Source organism: Macaca nemestrina, chromosome 9, assembly GCF_043159975.1.
Source record: "Macaca nemestrina isolate mMacNem1 chromosome 9, mMacNem.hap1, whole genome shotgun sequence".
NCBI lineage: Eukaryota > Metazoa > Chordata > Mammalia > Primates > Cercopithecidae > Macaca > Macaca nemestrina.
Genome location: NC_092133.1, coordinates 294,293 through 318,880, shown reverse-complemented (window position 1 = coordinate 318,880; position 24,588 = coordinate 294,293). Strand labels below are relative to the sequence as shown.

The 24,588-nt window shown below is 48.0% G+C and overlaps 1 protein-coding gene across 3 annotated transcripts; it reads left to right on the top strand.

Annotated features, from left to right (window-relative positions):
* Positions 1-703: 703 nt before the first annotated feature.
* Positions 704-24,588, top strand: LOC105471294 (mitochondrial ribosome associated GTPase 1). Of its 3 annotated transcripts, none has more exons than XM_071068888.1 (11): positions 731-900; positions 2,283-2,349; positions 2,739-2,841; positions 4,557-4,637; positions 5,290-5,346; positions 5,644-5,734; positions 7,213-7,274; positions 7,825-7,921; positions 8,366-8,447; positions 23,544-23,656; positions 24,090-24,588. In XM_071068888.1, the coding sequence occupies exons 1-11, from the start codon at positions 789-791 to the stop codon at positions 24,227-24,229; spliced, it is 1,005 nt and encodes a 334-aa protein (XP_070924989.1). In that variant the 5' UTR covers positions 731-788; the 3' UTR covers positions 24,230-24,588. The 3 variants fall into 3 exon arrangements, with proteins under 3 accessions (XP_070924991.1, XP_070924989.1, XP_070924990.1); XM_071068889.1 differs by lacking the exon at positions 731-900 and adding an exon at positions 961-1,355; XM_071068890.1 differs by lacking the exons at positions 23,544-23,656; positions 24,090-24,588 and adding an exon at positions 23,258-23,518 and having other exon boundaries at positions 704-900.

Sequence of the window (24,588 nt, the reverse complement as noted above, 5' to 3'; positions counted from 1 at the left end):
TAACAGAACTGAAGTCAGTATTTGGAAATGGTTTGTTATATTAAACCCTGAAGTACTTGAGGCTGCGCGTAGTGGCTCATGCCTGTAATCCGAGCATTTTGGGAGGCCGAGGCAGGTAGATCACTGGAGGTCAGGAGTTCGAGACCAGTCTGGCCAACATGGTGGAACTCCATCTCTACTAAAAATACAAAATCAGCTGGGCGTGGTGGCGGGCGCCTGTAATCCCAGCTACTCCGGAGGCTGAGGTGGGAGAATCCCGTGAACTCGGGAGTTGGAGGTTGCAACCAGCGAGATCGTGCCACTGCACTCTTGGGCAACAGAGCGAGACTCTGTCTCAAACAAAACAACACAAACAAAAACCCGTAAGTACTTAAAAAGAAAATGAAGAGATTACATTTATAAGGTAAATTTAAAGTATTTGAGAGATTTTACCAAATTGTAAAAAGAGATTGCTAAATTTTGTTACACTTATACTCAGGATATGCTTAAGGGAGAGCGATGAGTTTTAATATTTAATGAATGTTAATCTGCGAATTTCTTAAACCCACGAGCCCCGCCCCCCCGGGTCCCCGGGGTCTCCTCCTAGTCCCGCCCCGGCTCCCGGCCCACCATTCGCCCCTCCCCCTGGGCCCGGGGCCCGCCCACTCCAGGCTTCGCCGGGGGCGGAGGCGACGTCGTGCGCACGCGCGGGCCGTGCTGCGGGACCTTGGAGCGCCGGAACCTGAGAGGCGGGTCGCGGCGGCGCACAGGAGGTCGGCTGCGGGAGCGTTTCCGGGGACGGTGCTGCCATGACACTGGCCCCGCGCGCGCTGTGCAGCACCGCCCAGGCCGCCTGGCGGGAGAACTTCCTACTGAGCGGCCGCGACGTGGCGCGCTGGTTCCCGGGCCACATGGCCAAGGGTGAGGCACGGCGGGGAGGGGCAAGGTCATGCCCACGGCCGCGGCGCCTGTGCTACCCTCCCACCGCCGTTTCGGCCGTCGCCTGTCTCTCCCGGTCGTCCTGGGCGGGCCCCCCCTTCCTCCCTCGTCTTCCCTCCTTCCCCGGTCTCACCCGCTCCCGGAGCTGCCGAGACGCCTTCTGCGCAGCTGCGGGAGAGGCCCGTTCCCACGAGTGCCCCCGCAACGCAGCCGCGGGCCCGGGGCCTGCTTGACCTCCGACCTCTGGCCCGCCGCGCCGTCCTCTGTTCCCAGCAAGTGCCTTCTGCCCGTTTAATCCCCCGAAGCCTCCGTTTCCACGTGTTCTTGACAAGATAGACTTCTGAGTCTTTTGGGGACTAAATGAAACAGCGGGCATGAAGGACCTGTTCAGCTTTAACTCATATATTGAGTCGTTTTCCTGCTTAAATAAGTCTTTGGTAATTTCTTACTGTTTGTCACAGTTCGGCCCCGAGAAGACCGCTGGGGCCGGCCCAGCCCCTCTAGGTGTGGCGATGGCCACTCCTGCCTCGGCTCTGCGTGCTCTGGGGGCCGAGCTGGAAGAAGGGTCCGTGTGGGTGTCTGAGGCTGTGTCCTCGGTCTTTGGACAACACTAGAGGGGAGGGAAGCTGGAAGCTTTGTTATCTCGGTTGTGTGTGGTGTTCCTGGTTAGGGGACTGGTCATTTTTCCTACAAGGTGGCAGGGGCCTGATGAGCCAGTGTTACTGTTTTATAGCCCAGATTAAGACCCGTGGAAATGGAAAGGCCCGACGCGGTGGCTCACGCCTGTAATCCCAGTACTTTGGGAGGCCGAGGCGGGCGGATCATGAGGTCAGGAGATCGAGACCAGCCTGGCCAGCATGGTGAAACCACGTCTCTACTAAGAATACAAAAAGTTAACCGGGCAGGGTGGCGCGTGCCTGTAGTCCCGGCTACTTGGGAGCCTGAAGCAGGAGAATTGCTTGAACTTGGCAGGCGGAGGTTGCAGTGAGCCCAGATTGCGCCACTGCCCTCCAGCCTGGGTGACAGAGTGAGACTCGGTCTCAAAAAAAAAAAAAGAAAAGAAAAAAACCCCATGGCAGTTAAATATTCCACCCAGAGTCAGCCACGAGTCAGGTGGTGAAGACCGCATCTGGCTTTTGACACATGGCCCACCCTCTGGCAGGGCGCCTCCCCGTCTCCCATTCCAAGGGTGTGGAACTCGGAGGAGGCGCTCAGTGGATGTTACCTGTTACTTAGTACGCTTCACTCAGATGTAGACTTTGTAGGTTATTTATGGTGGCGTGTCACACTGGATGGTGCAGCTTGAATCGTTTACTCTAGAAAGGTTGTGAGCTCCTTCGCTGAGGCGTCCTCCTGTTTTCCAGGGCTGAAGAAGATGAAGAGCAGCCTGAAGCTGGTGGACTGTATCATCGAGGTCCATGATGCCCGAATATCCTTTCACAGAGCAGGGGAGGCCCCTCTGCCTGAAGTCATATTACATGTTAGAATTACCTGGGGAGGCTTTTAAAAATAGGAATTGGTAGGCCCCTTTCCAGACCAGTTAGTCGGAATCTGTGGTGTGGGGTCCAGACTGCGTGTCTTTGAAACTTACATGTTTCATACATGTGTCTGGGTCACTCAAGCCTGACAGTAGGCTGCAGCGGTGGCATTCTCTAGGTAGGCTGTGAAACCTCCGTTTAAATGTTCCTGCCAGCTGGGGCTTTCCTCCTGTACTTGAGGAATGAATTGGCAAGATGTGATGACTCGTTCACTGATGTCAAGAAAAATAGTTGGTTGGCTGGTAAAGCTTTGGTGGAATTTTTACCTTAATTTTGCCACATCCCACTTTCAGGCCGCAACCCTCTGTTTCAGGAAACCCTTGGGCTTAAGCCTCACTTGCTGGTCCTCAACAAGATGGACTTGGCGGATCTTACAGAGCAGCAGGTAAAGGCCTTTCTCGCAGATGCCTTCAGCAGTGTGGCTGTGTTTTCCCTAGGTCGGTTGTTCTAATAGAAGAGTTGCTGGACACATACTCTTGTCAGTTTGCCCAGGCAGGCTCTGCTTTAGAAACAGCCCTTTCTTTCCAGAAGTGTGCCAGCATCGTTTCTCATACGGCGTTCCTCCCTCTAACGTGTGGCTCGTGATCTGGACACCCAGTGAGCGCGCGTCTCTTGTGGGAAGTGGCCAGGCTGTGCTGCCAGAGCCCGAGTGGTGGCCGCGGTGGTGCTGTGGACCTTTCCTTGCTGATGGGGTCTCTGTGTCTCACGCGGTGGCTGCCTGTGAGCACCTGACATGTGTCTACTGCCACATGTGACTTTCACATTTTGCTTGATTAGTTTTAGTAGCCACATGCGGCCATTCTGGTCTGAGGTCTTCTGTGGTGATTGTGGTGCCCCCAGGTGTCCGGTGTGCGGCTTTGAACCAAGGGCTTGTCCACCAGCCAGCTTGTGCACACCTTGGGATTTCAGAAGCAGAGAGCGCTGCTGGGAGGCCCGAAGGAGCTAAAGGATTTTTCCAAAGCAAAGAGCAGAGTCAGGGGTGCAGGTGACCCTGGGCAAGGTGTGTAGAGGTAAAAAAAAAACAAAACAAAAAAAAACCCAGACGTGGAACTGGCCCGTTGTCCCACACAGCTGATGTTTATGGTTTCTTTTGAGTAAACATAGACGTGGACCACCCCCCGCCCCCAGTCTTTTTTTTTTTTTTTTTTTTGAGATGTAGTTTTGCTGTTGTCACCCAGGCTGGAGTGAAATAGCGCGATCTTGGCTCACTGCAGCCTCCACCTCCTGGGTTCAAGCAATTCTCCTGGCTCAGCCTCCCGAGTAGCTGGGATTACAGGTGTGTGCCACCATGCCCAGCTAATTTTTGTATTTTTAGTGAGACAAGGTTTCGCCATGTTGGCCAGGCTGGTCTCAAACTCCTGACCTCAGGTGATCCGCCAGCCTCAGCCTCCCAAAGTGCTGAAATTACAGGTGTGAGCCACCACACCTGGCCTGTTTTTTTTTTTTATTTTACTTTTTAAATCATCACAAGTGCTTTCGCTAGTTAGGTACTTTTACATCACTTCAGTGGCTACTTCTGCCTTTGGAAATGCAACTTTTTGTAGACTGGTGGGTAGCCGTCTAGTACAGGGCACAGCAGTGTCTCGCCTGGTCAGAGAAAGGCCAGTGCTTCTGAAGAATCCAGGGAGAGAGGTTGACTTGCCTCTGGGTGGCCCTGCCTTCCACCTGCCTGAGCAGGGACACCCGAGTGCATTTGCTACCCAGAGTGTGTGGCTTCAGGTGTGTGTCTTGTGCTTGATCTCTCCATCCATGTCATCTTGATGGACAGCTCAATAAAACCAGCTGAACCGGTGAAGGACTTGTTGATTTAAGCATCAGTCATATTTTAGGTCCACTGATGAACAACACTGATGTTTAGAAATATGATACAGCTTTGCACTGGTTTCACTGCATGTTAGGGCTAGTGAATTCAAAAATTAATTGGATGTGGTGGCGCACGCCTGTAATCCCTGCTACTTGGGAGGCTGAAGCATGAGAATCACTTGAACCGGGGAGGCGGAGGTTGCAGGGAGCCGAGATTGTGCTACTGCACTCCAGCCTGGGTGACAGAGCCAAGACTCCAATAAAAAAAGTCAAATGGAAATGTTTTGTGTCTTTCAGAAAATTATGCAACGCTTAGAAGGAGAAGGCCTAAAAAATGTCATTTTTACCAACTGTTTAAAGGATGAAAATGTCAAGCAGGTAGGCTTTTTGTCTGTGCTCTGACGTTTCTGCTTCAGTAGGTTCGAGGAGTACTATAAACTGTTTTATGCTTTAGTAAGAAGCAGAGCTTTGGAAAAGATCCTGGGTACTGGTTTCTAGCTGCCACACATGAATGTGATCTCCTGGGGCAAGTGCATCTCCCTGTACTGAGGGCACGAGGTCAGGCTGTGAACACATTCCAGGGTTGTAGGTGGTCAGAGTCTTTTGGAGACTCAGGTAGCTCATGTTTCCAGTTGTACGTGGCAGAATTTTCTGGCTTGATGTACTTCTTCATTAGAAGGTAGTTACAGTCACAGCTGTCCCTGAAGCCCCGGGTCTGCCCTGCTTGTTTTTGATAGGAGGGGACGGGCATAGGTGGTCCTCCGGCCCCAGAGCTCAGTCTGACGTCTGAGCTGGACAGAACTCCAGTTTCCCAGCACCGGATACTTGCGTGTGCTACCTCCAGATGAAGGGCAATGCCCAGTTTGCCTATGAAATGTTGGGTAGAATTCCAGATACAAGGTCTCTGTTTTCCTAACTGATGTGTGAAAGTGGAGACCTGGAATCCCTAATCCTGTTCTGAGGTGGCAGGAGTGGGTCGGTGCACAGACGTCCGACCTGGGGTGGCTCTGTGAGTGGGTGTTTGTTGCAGATCATCCCGATGGTCACTGAGCTGATGGGGAGCAGCCCCCGCTACCACCGAGGAGAGGTTGGTTGGTGGGACCCGGGGCTGGGAGGCTGGCGCGGGATGGGCCAGCCCCTCCTGCTTGGCCTCTCCAAGGAGAAGGTGCTGCGCCCCAGGCAGGGAGGCCCCTCCTTTGTCCTCTCGTTCTCTTCAGTGGAAAGGGCTGAGGCCGTCCCCACTGGGTGGGCAGAGCCTCTGCGTTAACCTCCCGTTCTTCCCTGAGCTGGCCTGGCCTGGGGTCCCCTTGCCTGGGTGGGGTTGGAGAATCTCAGACTCTAGTGGCCAGGGTGGCCCCTGTGACCCCTCTCTCTGCCTCCACAGAACCTGGAGTACTGCATCATGGTCATCGGGGTCCCCAACGTGGGCAAGTCCTCCCTGATCAACTCCCTCCGGAGGCAGCACCTCAGGAAAGGTACTGGCGCGTGCGGCTGGTGTGCTGATACCTCCATCTTTCCCGGAGGGGACGTGCCCGAGGAGCACTGCCAGTCTCCTGCTGACCCCACAGCCCCCAGCGCATCTGGGCTTGTCTCGTTCAGTCCAGTTCACAGGAGGGTTGAACAGTGGGACCAGGTCATTCTGCTGTGAATTTCACACTTAATTTTTCTCTCTTTTAAAATCTTTAATATGAGGATGGCTTTTCTAAACTTCGGTATTTTTTCATTTATTTAAATCCGTTTGATCCAGAGAATTCAAAGCGTGTGAAGTAGACAGGACTGGATTATCAGGCAGGGAGGCCGCAAGGCCATTCCTCCGATGGCGTCCGCCTTGCTGTAGCTGGAGGTTTCCTGGACTCTGGAGTCGCAGGTGCTCCTCTCCGCTCCTCCCTCCTAGCTTTTCTGACTCTGATTCAAAGCCAAAGCCCCCAGCACCCCTCAATGCCCCGTGTGCTCTTTTCCTTCAGTGTTTTCAAGTTTAATTCAAGTCCTTATTGGCTTCATTTTTCACATTAATAAGGTATTTATTAACAAACCCATTTGTGATGTGCAAATCTGAAGGCTTTAAACTATAGCGAACCCTTATTTTACAGAGAGTGTTTTTGGTGCTAATCGGAGAGTTGTTACAGTCATTTATTCTTTTAAGTTTATTTTTAAGCATGTTATTTTTTATTAGTGGCATTAAGTACATTTATAGGGTTATGTAACCAGCACCACTATTTTCAAATATTTTGGTTACCTGAAAATGAAACTGTAAATATGAAGAGTCACTCCCCAAGCCCCGCACACCCCTTGTTCCACTTTCTGTCTGTGAATGTGATGACTGTAACTACCTCCTCCTAGGGGACTCCCAGTACTTGGCCTTTTGTGACTGGCTGATGTCACTGATCGTGATGTTTCTCAAGGTTCATCTGTGTTGAGTGTCAGAATTTTATTCCTTTTTAAGGCTGATCACCTCATTGTGTGTACAGACCACATTCTGTCTGTCCATTCATCTGGATGGACACTTGTGTTTTTTTATTCTTGCATTGTTTGTCCACAGTGGAGTGGCCTCATCTTGGGATATCCCCTGAGCTGGGTCCTGGAGCAGCCAGCCCCCTGTGGACAGTGCTGTGGGAGGCAGGCTGACCTTGGGGTGCAGGGGTGGGTCCAGGAGGGGGACCGCGTGGAAGGAGCAGCTCTGGTCTGACCGCCGCAGTCTGACAGTTCCTTTCCAGTCCTGGGGAGGCAAGTTCTGGTGCGTTTGTTGAATAATCTCAGCCTCTGTGTGGCTTGGAAAGTGCCGTTGCTGTGAGCTGGTTTGGGACTGAAAGTGAAACAAATCATGGCCTTGGGAAGCTCATTTGGCTTTTAGGTTTTTCCATTTTGGCCAGATGTGTTTGTTACATACGTCTCCCTGCTTGTTCTGCAGCTTCTGTATTTAGTATACATGCCTCCTTTTCTCCTTTTCCTGCAGGAAAAGCCGCCAGGGTGGGTGGCGAGCCTGGGATCACCAGAGCTGTGATGTCCAGAATTCAGGTAGAGTCCTCAGGGGCCAGGCCCAGCACTCTGTCAGGAGCTGTGCAGGCATCTGGCACCTGCTGACCTCTGCGTGGCTTCCTGCTGCTGACCACGCTTCCCTCCCTCCACTCAGTGTCCCCGCTGAGCACCCCCTGGCAGGTGCTGCCCCCATCCTTACTCCATAGTCCTCATAGTCTTTACGCCAAACCTTCGGGGAAGGCACACTGTTTTCCCCATTTCCAGATGAGGAGGCCACTGTCCAGGGCCACGCAGCAGTCAGGGCAGACCTGAGCAGCACGTCCCCCGCCCTCCACTCCCTTCCTTGTGGTTTGTTCGGGAGCAGAAGACAAGCTGTTGGGACCTGATGCTTTTATTTATTCTCCAAATTAATTGGGAATTAGATCCTCTGGGGAGCCTGGAGCTTCGTGAGAGTGACGCTGCCGTGGGGTTGGGTCCCCGAGGCCTTCCTCGGAGCGCTGGGTGTCAGGGGCTGCCCAGGCTTCCTGAGCAGCCCACCTGGGTGGGAGGCTGCCATTGCGGCCTGATTGTGCCCTCTGTGCCCACACAGGTCTCTGAGCGGCCCCTGATGTTCCTGTTGGACACTCCTGGAGTGCTGGCTCCTCGGATTGAAAGTGTGGAGACAGGCCTGAAGCTGGCCCTGTGTGGTGAGCCGGGGCTGGGCTGGGGCTGGGGCCCTTGCCACCCCACCTTTAGGACTGACTGTGGCACAGGGCCCTAGACTGGGGTTGTTACTGCCTTTGACCTGGTTGCTGCCGGACCTTCCTTGGAGCTTAGTGTGAGAGCTGTAGTAGCGCATAGCTGATGGGCTCTGGTCACCGTTACGCCCTGTCCCGTGAGTGGCCCCATGAGCGGCCTTTGCTTTCCTTGTTTGATGGACTGGGGCAGAGAGGTAGGTTGCGGATGCCAGGCAGGAGTTGGACCTGGGACCACAGCCGAGTGCCGTCCTCCATGGGAGCCTCTGTCGGTGGGTGGCCTCTTCCTTACGAGCACAGTGTCTTTGGGCTGAGACTGGAAGGGATGTGCTGGAGCTTGGCAAGAGCATAGATGTGGGCTCTTTCCAGTGCTTACCTCGGCTGCTGCTTCCACAGGAACGGTGCTGGACCACCTGGTCGGGGAGGAGACCATGGCTGACTACCTGCTGTTCACCCTCAACAGACACCAGCGCTTTGGGTGAGTGCAGTGAATGCAGGGCAGCCGAGGCCCCTCCTCCTAGTCACCTCATTAAAAACAAACAAACTGGCACTATAAAGGTATTACAAACACAGTAATCTGCACATTATTTAAAGCGTCCAGTTGGACAAGTTCAGGAGTATAGTTACATCTGTGAAAGCAACACAATCAAAAAACGAGTGTTCCCGTCACCCCCAGTCCCCTGTGCTCCTTCGTGATCATTCTTTCCTGCCCCTGCCCGAGCCCAGCAGCTGTCTTCTGTCCCTATAGATTGCTTGGAGTTTTCTAGAATTCCACGTAGATGGACTCACACAGGATACACACTCTTGTCGAGCTGTCACTCGGCACGATTGTTGTGTGGTCCTCGTGTGTCGTAGCTGTTGTCTGTAATTCCTCTTCATTGCCAAGCGGTGTCCAGGTGCCTGCAGTTTGTCACCCGTTGACGGATATGTGGGTCGTTTGCAGGTTGTGGCTGTTGCAGATAAAGCTGCTGTGAACCTTCGTGTGCCGACAGGTCTTTGTGTGGATGTGGGCTTTTGTTTCCCTTGGGTAAATACCTAGGAGTAGAGTGGCGGGATCATAGGGGAGGCATATGTTTGGCTTTTTAAGAAACCGCCACATTGTTTTCCAAGGGAGTTACACTGTTTTATATGCCCACAAGCAGAGAATGAGTCCTTCCGTTTCTCTGAGATCAGTCTTTTAACTGTCCCCCGTCTGAGGGGCGTGTGGAGGCGTCGCACAGCATTTGAGTGTGCATTTCCCCGTTGACAGTGACGTTGGGCATCTTCATGGGCCCATTTGTCATCCCTCTCTGGGGAAATATCTGTTCTTTTTCTTTTTTTTAGCTGAGTTGTTTCTTTTTTTATTGTTAAGTTTTAATCTTTTTTTTTTTTTTGAGACAGGGTCTCACTCAGTTGCCCAGGCTGAAGTGCAGTGGTACAATCTCAGCTCACTGTAGCCTGACCTCCTGGGCTCGAGCAGTCCTCCCACTTCAGCCTCCCAAGTAGCTGAGACTACAGGCGTGTGTTACCACACATAGCTAATTTTTGTATTTTTTGTAGAGACAGGGTTTCCCCATGTTGCCCAGGCTAGTCTTGAACTCCTGTGCTCAGGTGATCTGCCCGCCTCAGCCTCCCAAAGCATTAGTATTATAGGCGTGAGGCACCACGCCCAGCCTGTAATGTTTTTCTAATGTATTCTGGATGCAGGTCCTTAATCAGAGATACGGTTTGTAAATAAGTCTGTGCCTTGTCTTTTCAGTCCTCTTCACAGTGTCTTCCGAGGAGTAGAATTGTTAATTTTCATGCAGTCCAGTTTATCAGCTAGACCTTTTCCGGAGTGCTCTTGACATATCTGAGAAACCTTCGCCGAAACCAGGGTCGTCACAGGGTTTCCTCACTGAAGATAGTTTTAGGTTTTACATTTAGGGCTATGATCCTTTTTGATTTTTTGGTATATGGTGCAAGCTACAGATTGAAGTTTTTTTTTTTGCACATGGAGAACCAGTTGTTGAAAAGAGAAACGTTTGTTGAAAAGACTGTCTTTTCTCCCCTGAACTGTCTTTGCATCTTTGTTGCAAATCAGTTGTCCATATATGTGTGGGTCTGTTTGTGGACTCTTTCCTGTTTCACTTATCTGTGTGACCGACTGTCTTGGTAACTGCTTCTGATTTAATATGAGACTTGAAATTTTTTGTCTCTTCTTTGTCAAAATTGCTTTATCTATTCCTGGTTCTCATGAATTTTTCAGTCACTTTGTCAGTTTCTGCAAAACTCCCTGTTTTTCTTGGGGCCAGGCGGCAGATTCCATTGAATCTGGAGAAGAATTGACAATATTGTAACACTGAGTCTCTGACCCATGAATACAGTGTCATCTCTTTATTTATTTAGGTCTTCTTTAGTTTTTCTTTGCAGTGTTTTGTAGTTTCCAGTATTAGATCTTTCATACCTTTTGTAAGATTTGTATTTAACTCTTTTTTTTTTTTTTTTTTTTGAGATGGAGTCTTGCTGTGTCACCCAGGCTGGAGTGCAGTGGCCGGATCTCAGCTCACTGCAAGCTCTGCCTCCCGGGTTTTTACGCCATTCTCCTGCCTCAGCCTCCCGAGTAGCCGGGACTACAGGCGCCCGCCACCTCGCCGGGCTAGTTTTTTGTATTTTTTAGTAGAGACGGGGTTTCACCGTGTTAGCCAGGATGGTCTCGAACTCCTGACCTTGTGATCCGCCCGTCTCGGCCTCCCAAAGTGCTGGGATTACAGGCTTGAGCCACCGCACCCGGCCTGTATTTAACTCTTTAAATTTTTAATGCCAAGATTTATCTTTTATTGATACAAAATAGATGTTTTCAGGGTACCTGTGACGTTTTGATACATTCGTGTAATGTGTAATGATCAGATCAGGGTAATTGGGATATCGATCATCCCAAACGTTTATGTCATGCTGGAAACATTTGAATTGCTCTCTTCTGATATTTGAAATATACTGTAGATTCTTGTTAACTGTTGTCACCTGCCGAACTTTCGCACACTGGGCCTTATTCCTTCTTCCTAACTATTCATTAATCAACCTCTATTCATCCCCTCTTCCCCCTCACCTCTGGTAGTCACCAGTCTGCTGTCTTCATGAAGTCCACATTTTTAGCTCCCACCTTTGAGTTAGAACATGCATTATTTGTCTTTCTGTGCCTGTTTATTTCACTTAACAGAATGACCTCCAGTTCTGTTTGTGTTGCTGCAAATAACAAGATTTTGTCCTTTCTTATGGCTAGTATTTCATTGTGTTTTATGTACCACATTTTCTGTATCCATCATCCTTTTTTTTTTTTTTTTTGAGACGGAGTCTCACTCTGTCGCCCAGGCTGGAGTGCAGTGGCCAGATCTCAGCTCACTGCAAGCTCCGACTCCTGGGTTCACGCCATTCTCCTCCCTCAGCCTCCCGAGTAGCTGGGACTACAGGCGCCCGCCACCACGCCCGGCTAATATTTTGTATTTTTTCATAGAGACGGGGTTTCACCGTGTTAGCCAGGATGGTCTTGATCTCCTGACCTTGTGATCCCCCCATCTCGGCCTCCCAAAGTGCTGGGATTACAGGCTTGAGCCACCGCGCCCGGCTCCATCATCCTTTGATGGACACTTAGGTCTATTGCAAATCTTGGCTGTTGTGAGTAGTGCTGCCGTGAGCATGGGAGTGCAGTATTTCTTCAGTATATTGATTTCCCTTCTTTTGGGGCTATACCCAGTAGTGGGATTGCTGGGTCCGATGGCAGTTCTTTTTTTTTTTTTTTTTTTTTTTTTTTTTTTTTTTTTGAGACGGAGTCTCGCTCTGTCGCCCAGGCTGGAGTGCAGTGGCGCGATCTCGGCTCACTGCACGCTCCGCCTCCCGGGTTCCCGCCATTCTCCTGCCTCAGCCTCCTGAGTAGCTGGGACTACAGGCGCCCGCCACCGCGCCCGGCTAATTTTTTGTATTTTTAGTAGAGACGGGGTTTCACTGTGGTCTTGATCTCCTGACCTTGTGATGCGCCCGCCTCGGCCTCCCAAAGTGCTGGGATTACAGGCTTGAGCCACTGCGCCCGGCCAAGGCAGTTCTATTTGTAGTGTTTCGAAGAACCTCCATACTGTTTTCCATAGCCGTGCTAACTTACATTCCCACCAACAGTGTACGACAGCTCCCCTTTCTCCACATCCTCAACAGCATCTGCTATTCCTGGTCTTTCTCATAAAAGCCGTTTTAACTAGGGTGAGATGAAATCTTATTGTGGGCCGGGCGCGGTGGCTCAAGCCTGTAATCCCAGCACTTTGGGAGGCCGAGACGGGCGGATCACGAGGTCAGGAGATCGAGACCATCCTGGCTAACATGGTGAAACCCCGTCTCTACTAAAAATACAAAAAAAATTAGCCGGGTGAGGTGGCGGCGCCTGTAGTCCCAGCTACTCGGGAGGCTGAGGCAGGAGAATGGCGTGAACCTGGGAGGCGGGGCTTGCAGTGAGCTGAGATCACGCCACTGCACTCCAGCCTGGGCAACAGAGCCAGACTCCGTCTCCAAAAAAAAAAAAAAAGAAATCTTATTGTGGTTTTGATTTGCATTTTTCTGGTGATTAGTCATGTTGAGCATTTTTCATACACTTGTTGGCCATTTGTATGTCTTCTTTTGAGAAATATTTATTCAGATCTTCTGTCCATTTTTTAATAAAGTTATTTGTGTTTTTGCTGTTGAGCTGAATTTCTTATATAATCTGGTTATTTATGCCTTGTTGGGTGGATAATTTTCAGATATTTTCTCCCATTCTGTAGATTGTCTCGTCACTGCTTTGATAGTTTTGTTTCTTGCTTCGGGTCTTGTTGTGTCATCCAGGCTGGAGTGCAGTGGTGCGATCATAGCTCACTGCAGCCTCGAACTGCTGGGCTCGAGACCCTCCTGCCTCAGCCTCCCGAGCGTCTGGGATTACAGGCCTAGCTTGTTGATTATTTCCTTTGCTGTGCAGAAGCTTTTCAACTTGATGTAAATTTTTTTACTTTTGCCTATTTTTTTTCCCCTTTGTTGCCTATGCTTTTGAGGTCTTACACAAAAAAAATCTGACCCAGACCAATTTCCAAAAGAATTTGCATTTCCCCTTTGTTTTCTTCTAGTAGTTTTGTAGGTTCAGGTCTTAGATTTAAGTCTTTTTTTTTTTTTTCCTTGAGACGGAGTCTTGCTCTGTCACACAGGCTGGAGTGTAGTGGTGCGATCTCGGCTCACTGCAACACCTGCCTCCCGGGTTCAAGCAGTTCTCTGCCTCAGCCTCCCAAGTAGCTGGGACTACAGGTGCCCGCCACCATACCTGGCTAATTTTTGTATGTTTAGTAGAGACAGGGTTTCCCGTGTTAGCTAGGATGGTCTTGATCTCCTGACCTTGTGATCCACCTGCCTCGACCTCCCAAAGTACTGGGATTACAGGTGTGAGCCACCGTGCCCAGCAGTAAATGGGATTTTCTTAATGTCTTTTTTTCTTTTTCTTTTTCTTTTTTCTTTTTTTTTTTTTGAGACAGAGTTTTGGTCTTGTTGCCCAGTTTGGAGTGCAATGGCGCGATCTCGGCTCACCGCAACCTCTGCCTCCTGGGTTCAAGCGATTCTCCTGCCTCAGCCTCCCGAGTAGCTGGGATTACAGGTGTGCACCACCACGCCGGGCTCATTTTTTGTATTTTTAGTAGAGACGGGGTTTCTTCCTGTTGGTCAGGCTGGTCTCGAACTCTTGACTCAGGTGATCCGCCCGCCTCAGCCTCCCAAAGTGCTGGGATTACAGGCATGAGCCACCGCGCCTGGCCTGATTTCTTTTTCTAATTATTTGCTGTTGGCATGATACATGCTGCTGATTTTTTTATGTTGGGTTTGAATTCTGCATCTTTACTGAAACCTTTTTGTAAGTTCTAACAGTTTTTTGGTGAAGTCTTTCAGTTTTTCCAAATAGAAGATTTTGTTATCTGTGAATAAGGATAATTTTGACTTCTTCCTCTCCAATTTGGGTGACTTTTATTTCTTTCTCTTGCCTAATTGCTCTGGGTAGGACTTCCAGTATTCTGTTGAATAAAAGTGGTAGAAATGGGCTGTGTTGCAGATCTTAGAGAAAAGCTGTTTTTCCTTGTTCAATACACTGTTATCTGTGGGTTTGTCATATATGGCCTTTATTGTTTTAAGGTATGTTCCTTCTATATGCAGTTTGCTGAGAGCTTTTATAATGAAGGGATGCTGAATTTTATTGAATGCTTTTTCAGCATCTGTTGAAATGATTGTTTTTTTCCCTTGGTTCTGTGTAATGTTATATGTTGATTGATATGCATATGTTAAACCATCCTTGCAACCTTGGGACACATCCCACTTGATGGTGGTGAATGATCTTTTTAATGTGTTGTTGAATTTGGGTTGCTAGTCATTTGTTGAGGATTTTTGCATCTGTGTTCATCAGGGATGTTGGCCTGTCGTTTTTTTTTTCTGCTGTGTCCCTGTCTGTTTTTGTAGCAGGATAATGCCATGTACAATGACTTTGGAAGTGTTCCCCCCTTCAGTTTTTTTGAATAGTTTGAGTACAGTTGATACTAGTTCTTCCTTAACTGTTGGAAGTTCAGCAGTGAAGCTATCAGGACCTGGGATTTTCTTTGATGAAAGACTTTTTATTACTGCTTTGATCTTATTACTTATTGGTCTGTTCAGGTGTTTTTCATTTCTTCATGGCTCAGTCTTGCAGGGTGTTTGCACCCAGGAATTTGTACGTTTCTCCTGGTTTTCCAGTTTGTTGCGGTATAGTCGTTCGTAGTGGTTCCTAACGATCCTTTGTATTTCTGTGGTATTGGTTGTAATGTCCCTTTTGTTTTCTGATTTTATTTTGATCTTCTCTTTTTTAAATTTGAGCTAAATGTTTGTGAATTTTTATTTATTTATTTATTTATTTATTTATTTATTTTTTGAGACGGAGTCTCGCACTGTCGCCTGTTGGGGAGTGCAGTGGCATGATCTCGGCTCGCTGCAACCTCCACCTCCCAGCTTCAAGTGATTCTCCTCAGCCTCCCAAGCAGCTGGGATTACAGGCGCCCGCCACCACGTCCGGCTGATTTTTTGTATTTTGAGTAGAGATGGGGTTTCACTGTGTTGGTCAGGCTGGTCTCAAACTCCTGACCTAGTGATCCGCCCGCCTCGGCCTCCCAAAGTGCTGGGATTACAGGAGTGAGCCACCGTGCCTGCCTTGTCTATGTTTTTGAAATAATTTTTTGTTTCATTGATCTTTGGTATTTTTTTTAGTCTCAATTTAATTTACTTCTGCTCTGATCTCCTGATCTCTATTATTTCTTTTCTTTTACTAATTTTGGATTTGGTTTGCTCTCACTTTTCTGGTACCTTGAGGTTCATGGTTGGGTTATTTGAAGTCTTCTGCTTTTTTTACTGTGTTTGTTGCTATAAACTTGTCTTAGCAACGCTTTTGCTGTATCCCATAGACTTTGATATACTGTGTTTCCATTTCCGTTTGTTCCAAGAAATTTAAAATTTTTCTTATTATTAACCCATTGATCATTCAGGAGCCTGTTGTTTAATTTCCATGTGTTTGTGTAGTTTTTGAGGTTCCTCTTATTGCTTTCTAGTTGTATTTCCTTGTAGTCAGAAAAGATAGTATGATTTCAACTTGTTTGAATCTGTTGAAACTTGTTCTATGGCCTAACATATGTTCTCTCCTGGAGAATGTTCCGTTTGCTGATGAGAAGAATGGGTGTCCTGCAGCAGCTGGGTGAAATGTTCCATAAATGTCAGTTAGAGCTGCTTGACCTAGCGTGCGGTTTCACTCCAGTGTTTCCGTTGATTTCTGGCTGGAAACACCCTACAGAGCGGGGGTGTTGAAGCCCCTACTGTTACTGTGTTGCAGTCCGCCTCTCACTTTCAGTCTCTCAGTGTTTGCTTTATGTATCTGGGTGCTCTGGTGTTGGATGCATAGATATTTATAATTGTTATATCTTCTTGCTGAATTGACCCCTTTATCATCATATAGTGATTTTCTCTGTGTCTTTTTACAGTCTGACCTGTAAGTCTATTTTCTGTAAGTATAGCTGCTCCTGCTGTTTTTACAGTCTTTGACTTTTAGTCTGTTTTGTCATCTATAAGTACAGCTATTCTTGCTCTTTTCTTTTTGGTTTCCATTTATGTTTTTCCACCCTTTGACTTTCAGTCTGTGTGTGTCTTTATAGGTAAAGTTGGTTTCTTATAGGTAGCATAAGTTTGATCCTGTTTTTTAATCCATTTAGCCACTCTGTGTTTTTTGCTTGTTTTTGAGACAGGGTCTCACTCTGTTGCCCAGGCTGGTGTGCAGTGGTGTGATCATAGCTCACTGTAGTCTTGAACTCCTGGGCTCAAGCAGTCTTCTCACCCCAGCCTCCTGATAGTTAGGACTACAGGCATGTGCCACCACACCTGGGTATTTTATTTATTTATTTATTTATTTATTTGTAGAGGCGAGGTTTTGCTATGTTGCCCAGGCTGGTCTTCAACTCTTGGCCTCAAGTGATCCTTCCACCTTGGCCTCCCAAAGTGCTGGGATTACAAACATGAGCCACTGTGCCTGGCCCACTGTTACGTCTTTTAGTTGGAGAATTTAGTACATTGGCTTTCAATATTATGGATAAAGACTTAATATTGCCATTTTGTTGCTTGTTTTCTGATTGTAACTCCTCTCTTCCTTACTGTCTTCCTTTGCATGTGGTCAAGAGATTTTCTCTGTTGGTATGTTTTAATTTGTTGCTTTGTATTTTTAGTGTATATATTACATGTAGTGTACCATCAGATGGCTCACAAAAAGCATTTTATATTTATAACAAATTATCTCTGTGACTGTACCCTAGGTACTCAGCAGGCTGAGATAGGAGGATTGCTTGAGCCCGGGAGTTTGAGGCTGCAGTGAGCTGTGATCATGCCATCACACTCCAGCCTGGGTGACACAGTGAGACCCCTCTTAAAAAATTATTTTAAACACATGACGCCTTATCTTTGATCACAGAGGAAAGTATAGAAACAAAAAACTAAAAAATTCTGTACTTTAGCTGCATCTTTCCCCCAAATTTTCATTTGTTATTTCGATTTATTTGTTTTTATATTGGCTATCTCTTTACAGGTTGCTGTAGTTATGATTTTTGGTACATTTTTCTTTTAGTCTTCATACTAGAGATGTGAATGAATGCACACCACATACACAGTATTATTCTGAGTCTGTGTATTTACTTTTCCCAGTGGGTTTTATGCTTCACATGTTTTCCTTTTGTACATTAGTGTCTTTTTCTTTCAGATTGAAGAACTTTTTTTTAGCATTTCTTGTAAGTTGGGTCTGATGAATTCCCTCAGCTTTACTCTTTCATGTTTGAAAGTGTGTCCTGAGTTGACAGTTGCATTTTTTTTTTCCTTTAGCACTTTGAATATATCATCCCACTGCCTCCTGGCCTATATGGGTTTCCTAGTGAAGTCTGTTGCCAGATACATTGGAGCTCCTTTATAAATATATTTGCTGCTTTTCTCTTACTGCTTGTAGGATTCTTTCTTCATCCTTGACTTTTGAGAATTTGATTATTATATTCTGTAGGGTAGTTTTATTTGGATTAAATCTGTTTGGTGATCTCTGACCTCCCTGTACCTGGACATTTATGTCTTTCTGAAGGTTTGAAAATTTTTCTGTAATTATTTCTTTGAATAAACTTTCTGCCTCTTCCTCTTGCTCAGTTCCTTCTTGAACCCCAGTAATTCTTAGGTTTGCTCTTCTGAGGCAGTTTTCTGTATTTTGCACGTGTTCTTCATTCCTTTTAATTCTTTTTTCTCTTTTGTGTTCCCTCTTCTGTATATTTTCAAATAGCCAGTCCTCAGGCTCACTGATTGTTTCCTCTGCTTGATTCATTCTGCTGTTGAGAGCCTGTAATGCGGTTTTCAGATCAACAAATGTATTTTTTAGTTCCAGGATTTCTGTTTGATTTTTTTTTTAAATTTCAATCTCTGTTAAATTTGTCTGACAAATTTGTGAATTGTTTTTCTATGTCAGAGTTTGCTGAGTTTTTTTTTTTAACTGTTATCTTGAATTCTTGATTTGAGCACTTGACATGTTGCCATCTCATTAAGGTTGGTCATTGGCTCTTTGCTTTGTCTGTTTGAGAAGGTCACGGTTTTCCGTTCGCTGTTGTTTCTTGTGCACATATGTCTGTGGTTTTGCATTCAAGGATTTGTTATCTAAGCTTTCCTGTCTGGCTTGTTTTGTTTTTTCTTGGATGTTTGCTTAGAGGTTCTTTGCAGCTTACTGTCTGCCTGGAGTTTTTTCACTTCTCTGGTCTCATCCTCAGATTTGAGTTCTGGAATATTGCTGTGATATTCTTGGTGCTGGATGTTTGGTTTTGGTTTTGAGAGGGTGAGTGGAGCCAGATTGCTTCTACTTCTCTATTTGGTGATGTCATTCCCTCTATTAACTCTTTTAATATTTTTGATGCTATTGTAAATGGTGTTGTTTTTATATTCACTTTTGATTTTTCATTGCCAGTATATAGAAGTAGAATTGAGTTTTGTATATTGATCTCGTATCTTGTAACCCTGCTAAACTCATTTATTCATTCTAGTAGCTCTTTGTAGATTCCAATAGATTTTTTACCTAGACAATTACGTCATTTGCAAATAAAGATCATCTTACTTTTTCTTTTCCAGTCCAGATGCCATATTTTGTTTTCTTGCTTTATTGCACTGGCCACAGTCTTCAATACAATTGGCAGGTTTTTTTAGTGCTTGAGATGTGGTACATCTTTTTTTTTTTTTGTTCCTGATCTAAGGTAGGAAGCTTTTACTCTCTTACCATTAAGCGCAATATTAGGCATGGGTGTTTCTTAGATGCCCTTTTTCAAGTGGAAGAGAACTGTCTGGCTAGAGGCTTATTAATTTTATTTATTTTTCCAAAGAATCAGCTTTTGGTTTCATTGACTTTCTGTTGTCTTTGTTTTTATGTCATTATTTCTGTTCGATATTTATTTTTTTATTTCTACTTTGCTGACTTTATGTTTGTACTACCAATTATTGTGAGGGGGGTATTGAAATTTCCCACTATAACTGGATTTCTCTATTCTTGTTGTTCAATCAGTTTTGGCTTCGTGTATTTTGAAGCTCTGCTGTTAGGTACAGAAATGCTCAGGAGATTGTTACGTCCTCTTGATGATTTGATGCCTTTATCATTATCAAATGATTTTTTTTTTTTTTTTTTTTTTTTTTTTGAGACGGAGTCTCGCTCTGTCGCCCAGGCTGGAGTGCAGTGGCGCGATCTCGGCTCACTGCAAGCTCCGCCTCCCGGGTTCACGCCATTCTCCTGCCTCAGCCTCCCGAGTAGCTGGGACTACAGGCGCCCACAACCGCGCCCGGCTAATTTTTTGTATTTTTAGTAGAGACGGGGTTTCACCGTGGTCTCGATCTCCTGACCTTGTGATCCACCCGCCTCGGCCTCCCAAAGTGCTGGGATTACAGGCGTGAGCCACCGCGCCCGGCCAAATGATTTTTTTTATCCTTCAGAATATTCTCTGCTCTGAAATCTATCTTGTCTGATATTAATGTAGCCATTCCAGTTTGTTTTCTTTTGTTTTTTTGAGACGGAGTCTCACTGTGTTGCTCAGGCTGGAGTGCAGAGGTACAATCTTGGCTCACTGCAACCTCCGCCTCCTGGGTTCAAGTAATTTTCATGCCTCAGCCTCCCTAGTAGCTAGGATGACAGGCATGCGCCATCATGCCTGGCTAATTTTTGTATTTGTAGTAGAGAGGGGGTGTCGCCATGTTGGCCAGGCTGGTCTTGAACTCCTGGCCTCATGTGATCCGCCTGCCTCGGCCCCCAGACTGCAGGGATTACAGGCGTGACGTGATCCGCCCGCCTCGGCCCCCAGACTGCAGGGATTACAGGCGTGACGTGATCCGCCCGCCTCGGCCTCCAGAGTACAGGGATTATAGGTGGGAGCCTCTGCGTCTGGCCCATTCCAGCTTATTTTGATTAACAGTAACATGGTGTATCTTTTTCTGTCCTTTTATTTTTAGCATATTTGTGTCTTCATATTTATACGTTTCTTATAGTCTGCTTCTTTGTATTGTTGGATTTGGCTTCTTACCCAGTCTGACAGTCTCTGCCTTTTAGGTATTTAGGCTATTTACATTTAATCACTTAATGTGATTATTTATGGATTTAAATTTATTATCTTGCTATTTGTTTTCCATTTGTCTCAATTTTTTTTTTTTTTTTTTTTTTTTGAGACAGAGTTTTGCTCGTCACCCAGGCTGCAGTGCAATGGTGCGATCTCGGCTCACTGCAACCTCTACCCCTCGGGTTCAAGTGATTCTCCTGCCTCAGTCTCCTGAGTAGCTGGGGTTACAGGCACGCGCCACCACGCCCAGCTAATTGTTTTTGTATTTTTAGTAGAGATGGCATTTCACCATGTTGGCCAGGCTGGTCTTGAACTCCGGACCTCAGGTGATCCACCCACCTCCCAAAGTGCTGGGATTTCAGGTGTGAGCCACCATGCCCGGCCTATTTGTCTCAATTTTTGTTTTCTTTTGTCTTCTCTCTTGCCTTTTTAGGATTGGATATTTTTAAATGATTCTACTGTATCTTATTTGTTAGCTTATTGTCTACAACTTTTGGGAGACGTTGCTTTAGGGTGTATAGTATGTCTTTAAGTGATTTTCTATTTTTCTTATCCTGATCCTTGTGCCATCATCATGATGATATATTTTACCTTTACATATTTTATAACCTCCAGATACATGTTTTTTCCTTCATACAATTATCTTTTAAAGAAATATAAAATCCCAGAAAAAAAGTTTTATATATTTTCCCATCAGTTTACCATCCACACCTTCTAATTTCTTTGTGTAGGTCCAGGTTTCCTTCTGGTGTGATTTTACTTCCGTCTGAAGGATTTCCTTTAATATGTATCGTAAGGCAGGTTTGCTGGTGGTGGATTCTTTCAGCTTTTGATTGTCTGAAGGTGTCTGTTTCACCTTTGTTTTGCAAGATATTTTCTCTATGTATAGAATTCCAGATTGACGGGGTTTTTTAGTGCTTGACAGGGGGTGGTCTCCCTTCATCACTCGCGTGGTGTCTGATGAGCTGTCTGCTGTCGTGTTTGTTCCTCTGCTGCCTCCAGGATTTTCTCTCTTAGTGCTTTTGAGCAACTTGATTACGATGGACCTTGGTATGGTTTTCTACCTTCTGCTTGTAGTTGTAGTTCATTGAGATTTTTGGATCTGGGGCTTTGTAGTTTTCATGAAATTTGGATCATTTTGAACCTTTATATCTGCAGACTTTTGTTCTGTCCCTCTCTTCTCCTCAGGACCTCAGGCACGCAGGTACCAGGCTGCTTGGCCTCGTCCCACCGCGGCTCAGTAAAGCTTTGTGCCTGATTTGCGGTTTCTGTTGCTGTGTCTTCGGGTTCACTCATCTTTTCTTCTGCAATGTCTAATCTGCTGTTCATCCCACTCAGTGGTTTTCATAGTTTTCACTTCTGCAAGTTCAGTTTGGATTGTTTTAAAAAATATCTTCCGTGTTTCAGCTTAGATTTAATGTCTTGTCTGCTAATTCTAACATTGGGTCAGTTTGAGTTGACTGATTTTTCTTCTCATTAAGGGGTCTGTTTTTCTCCTTTGTAGGCCTGGCAATTTTTGGATTTTATATATATATATAAAATATATATTAATATTTTGGATAATATATATATATATGTATTTTTTTTCTTTTTTTGAGATGGCATCTCACTCTGTCGCCCAGGCTGCAGTGCAGTGGTAGGATCTCAGCCCACTGCAGCCTCCGCCTCCTGGGTTCAAGTGATTCTCCTGCCTTAGCCTCCCAAGTAGCTGGGATTATACGCGTGTGCCACCACACCTGGCTAATTTTTGTATTTTTAGTAGAGACAGGGTTTCACCATGTTGGTGAACAGGCTGGTCTCAAACTCCTGACCTCAAGTTATCCGTCCACCTTGGCCTCCCAGAGTGCTGGGATTACAGGCGTGAGCCACCGTGCCTGGCTGGACGCCATGTATTTTGAGTTTCACCTTGTGAGGTGATGGATGTCTGCATTCCTGTAAAAATTCTTGAGCTTTGTTCTGGGATAGCTCGGTTATTTGGAAACAGTCCTGTGCTTGCAGGAGTTCTCACCCATTGGCAGGTCTCGGGAGTGGGCAGGGGTCTTCTCCAGGCTTGCTTCTCTCTCCTGGGACAGCTTTTTTGGAGCACCAGGGGCCCTTGAGGCTGCTGATTGAGAGCTCACGCTTGCTGCTTCCCAGAAGTGAGATTTAGAACCGTGTTACTCAGGGTGCTGATGCCCCCGTGGGCTCTGAGCTCACCCAGAAGTGAGACTTAGAACCGTGTTACTCGGGGTGCCGACGCCCCCGTGGGCTCTGAGCTCACCCAGAAGTGAGACTTAGAACCGTGTTACTCGGGGTGCCAACGCCCCCATGGGCTCTGAGCTCACCCAGAAGTGAGATTTAGAACCCGTGTTACTCGGGGTGCCAACGCCCCCATGGGCTCTGAGCTCACCCAGAAGTGAGACTTAGAACCCGTGTTACTCGGGGTGCCGACGCCCCCGTGGGCTCTGAGCTCACCCAGAAGTGAGATTTAGAACCGTGTTACTCGGGGTGCCGACGCCCCCATGGGCTCTGAGCTCACCCAGAAGTGAGATTTAGAACCCGTGTTACTCGGGGTGCCGACGCCCCCGTGGGCTCTGAGCTCATGTCTTGCTTTGCTGGGCCTTGTGGTGAGTCCTGTGTTACCGGGTCATGCTGTGACCAGGTCCGAGGGCTCCAGCCTCCTCAAGGTTGAGCCTGTCCTCGTGGGAGCCATGAGACAGGCTGCCCTCACCCCTGGCTGTCAGGAAGGTTGGGAAAGTGTTGGGTCTGGGTTAGTTGGGCTCCTGAGGCTTAGGGTGGTGTCTGTCCCTGTGAGTTGCTGCTCTGTGCTGGCCTTTCCCTCCAGGCCTCTCTGCCCAGAGTCTGCACTGTGAGGAGTCCGAGTGCCCGTGAGAACCACTGGGTGGCGCTCAGCAGTGCTGGGTGCCTAGTCAGCCCATGCTGGTCCGTGTGCTAGGAAACACCGCTCAAACACCCAGCCGGGGGGAGAGGATGCAGGCGTACTGGCTGCCTGGAAGTCACCGAGTGCCATCCTTAGCAGCAAACAGTGTGTTTGCAGATGGTCTGCTGTGCTACTCTTTTAGTTTCCAGGACCTGGGCCTGCACAGAGGCCTGCCTGTCCCTGCCCCTGGATAGGGTGGATGAAGCCTGTGAATGTGAACAGCTGGTATTCCTCCCGTTGCAGCAAGAGCTCCAGTGGTGGGAGCCACCCTCCATGCTGCTGGCCATGGCCACACAGGACAAAGCTCAGGGATGGTTCTTAGTGGCTCTCCCCCGGGGCTCAGCACCAGTCACCTCCAGTGCCATCTTCGTCATCCACAGCACTGCAGTCACTGTCACCCACAGGAGTTGCCTAGCCATGGCCTTTGTGGCATTCAGGAGGAAGGGCCCGGCCTGGCTGGCTGTGCACCTGGCTGTCTGCGTGGTGTCAGTGCTGGGCCCCCTGGTGCTGACCTGCAGCCTGTGTGCAGGTACGTGCAGCACTACGGCCTGGGCAGTGCCTGTGACAGCATAGAGCGTGTGCTGAAGAGTGTGGCTGTGAAGCTGGGGAAGACACAGAAGGTGAAGGTGCTCACGGGCACGGGTGAGTGAGGTTGCTGATGCGGGCACTGGAGCCTCACCCCATCACCCAGGGGGACCCCGGCCGTCCCCAGAGGAGGCAGGGAGGAGAGGAACGTCTGAAGGAGCATGCGGGCGGGTCTTCTGGGACTGGGTTTCAGGGCAGGGGAGCTACAGAAAGTTCTGGAGAGGAAGGGCTCGTAGTCCAGGCTTCCGAGGGTCCATCAGCCCTGCCGCTTGATGGGCAGTGCTAGGTGGACACCTGCAGGCCTCATGTGCCTGGCCTTGGAGGCTCCAGGCAGCGCAGCTCCAGCTGGTTTCTTTCTGAGTGTGATCCTGTTCCCTGGGCTTCCCTGATGCCACCCTAGAGTCTCTTAGGGCTGGTCCCTCAGGTGGGTAAGGGCTGGGCCCGTGCTGCTATGAAGGCTCCTTCCTCACTGATCCCTCCCATCCCCCAGGTGACGTGAACGTTGTTCAGCCTGACTATCCTGCGGCAGCCCGTGACTTCCTCCATACCTTCCGCCGCGGGCTGCTGGGCCCCGTGATGCTGGACCTCGACATCCTGCGTGGCCACCCCCCGGCCGAGACTGTGCCCTGAACTTGTCCGGGTGGGGAGGGCCACGAGTGGCCTCCCAGACCTCCTCACCTGGGTTGTTGAGGCTCAAGACAGCTCACCTGGTCCAGGAGCTCCACGCTGGCCACTAGGGTGCTGTGCTCTCTGGTGCCCCCACGGCCTGGCTAGCTCCAGGGGCCCCAGTTCCAGGGGCCAAGCAGGTGGGAGTGGACACCAGGCTTCCCAGGTGACGTCCCTGAGCAGCTCCGCATGCTTGTTTCTCCCGGAGCTTCCTGCTCAGGCCTCTTGAGAAATGGATGCTGTCTCAGAAGGAGTTAAAGCTATAACCTGTAACCTTTAAAATCTCCAATTAAAGGGCCTGTTTCTTACTGGCCTGTGAGGTG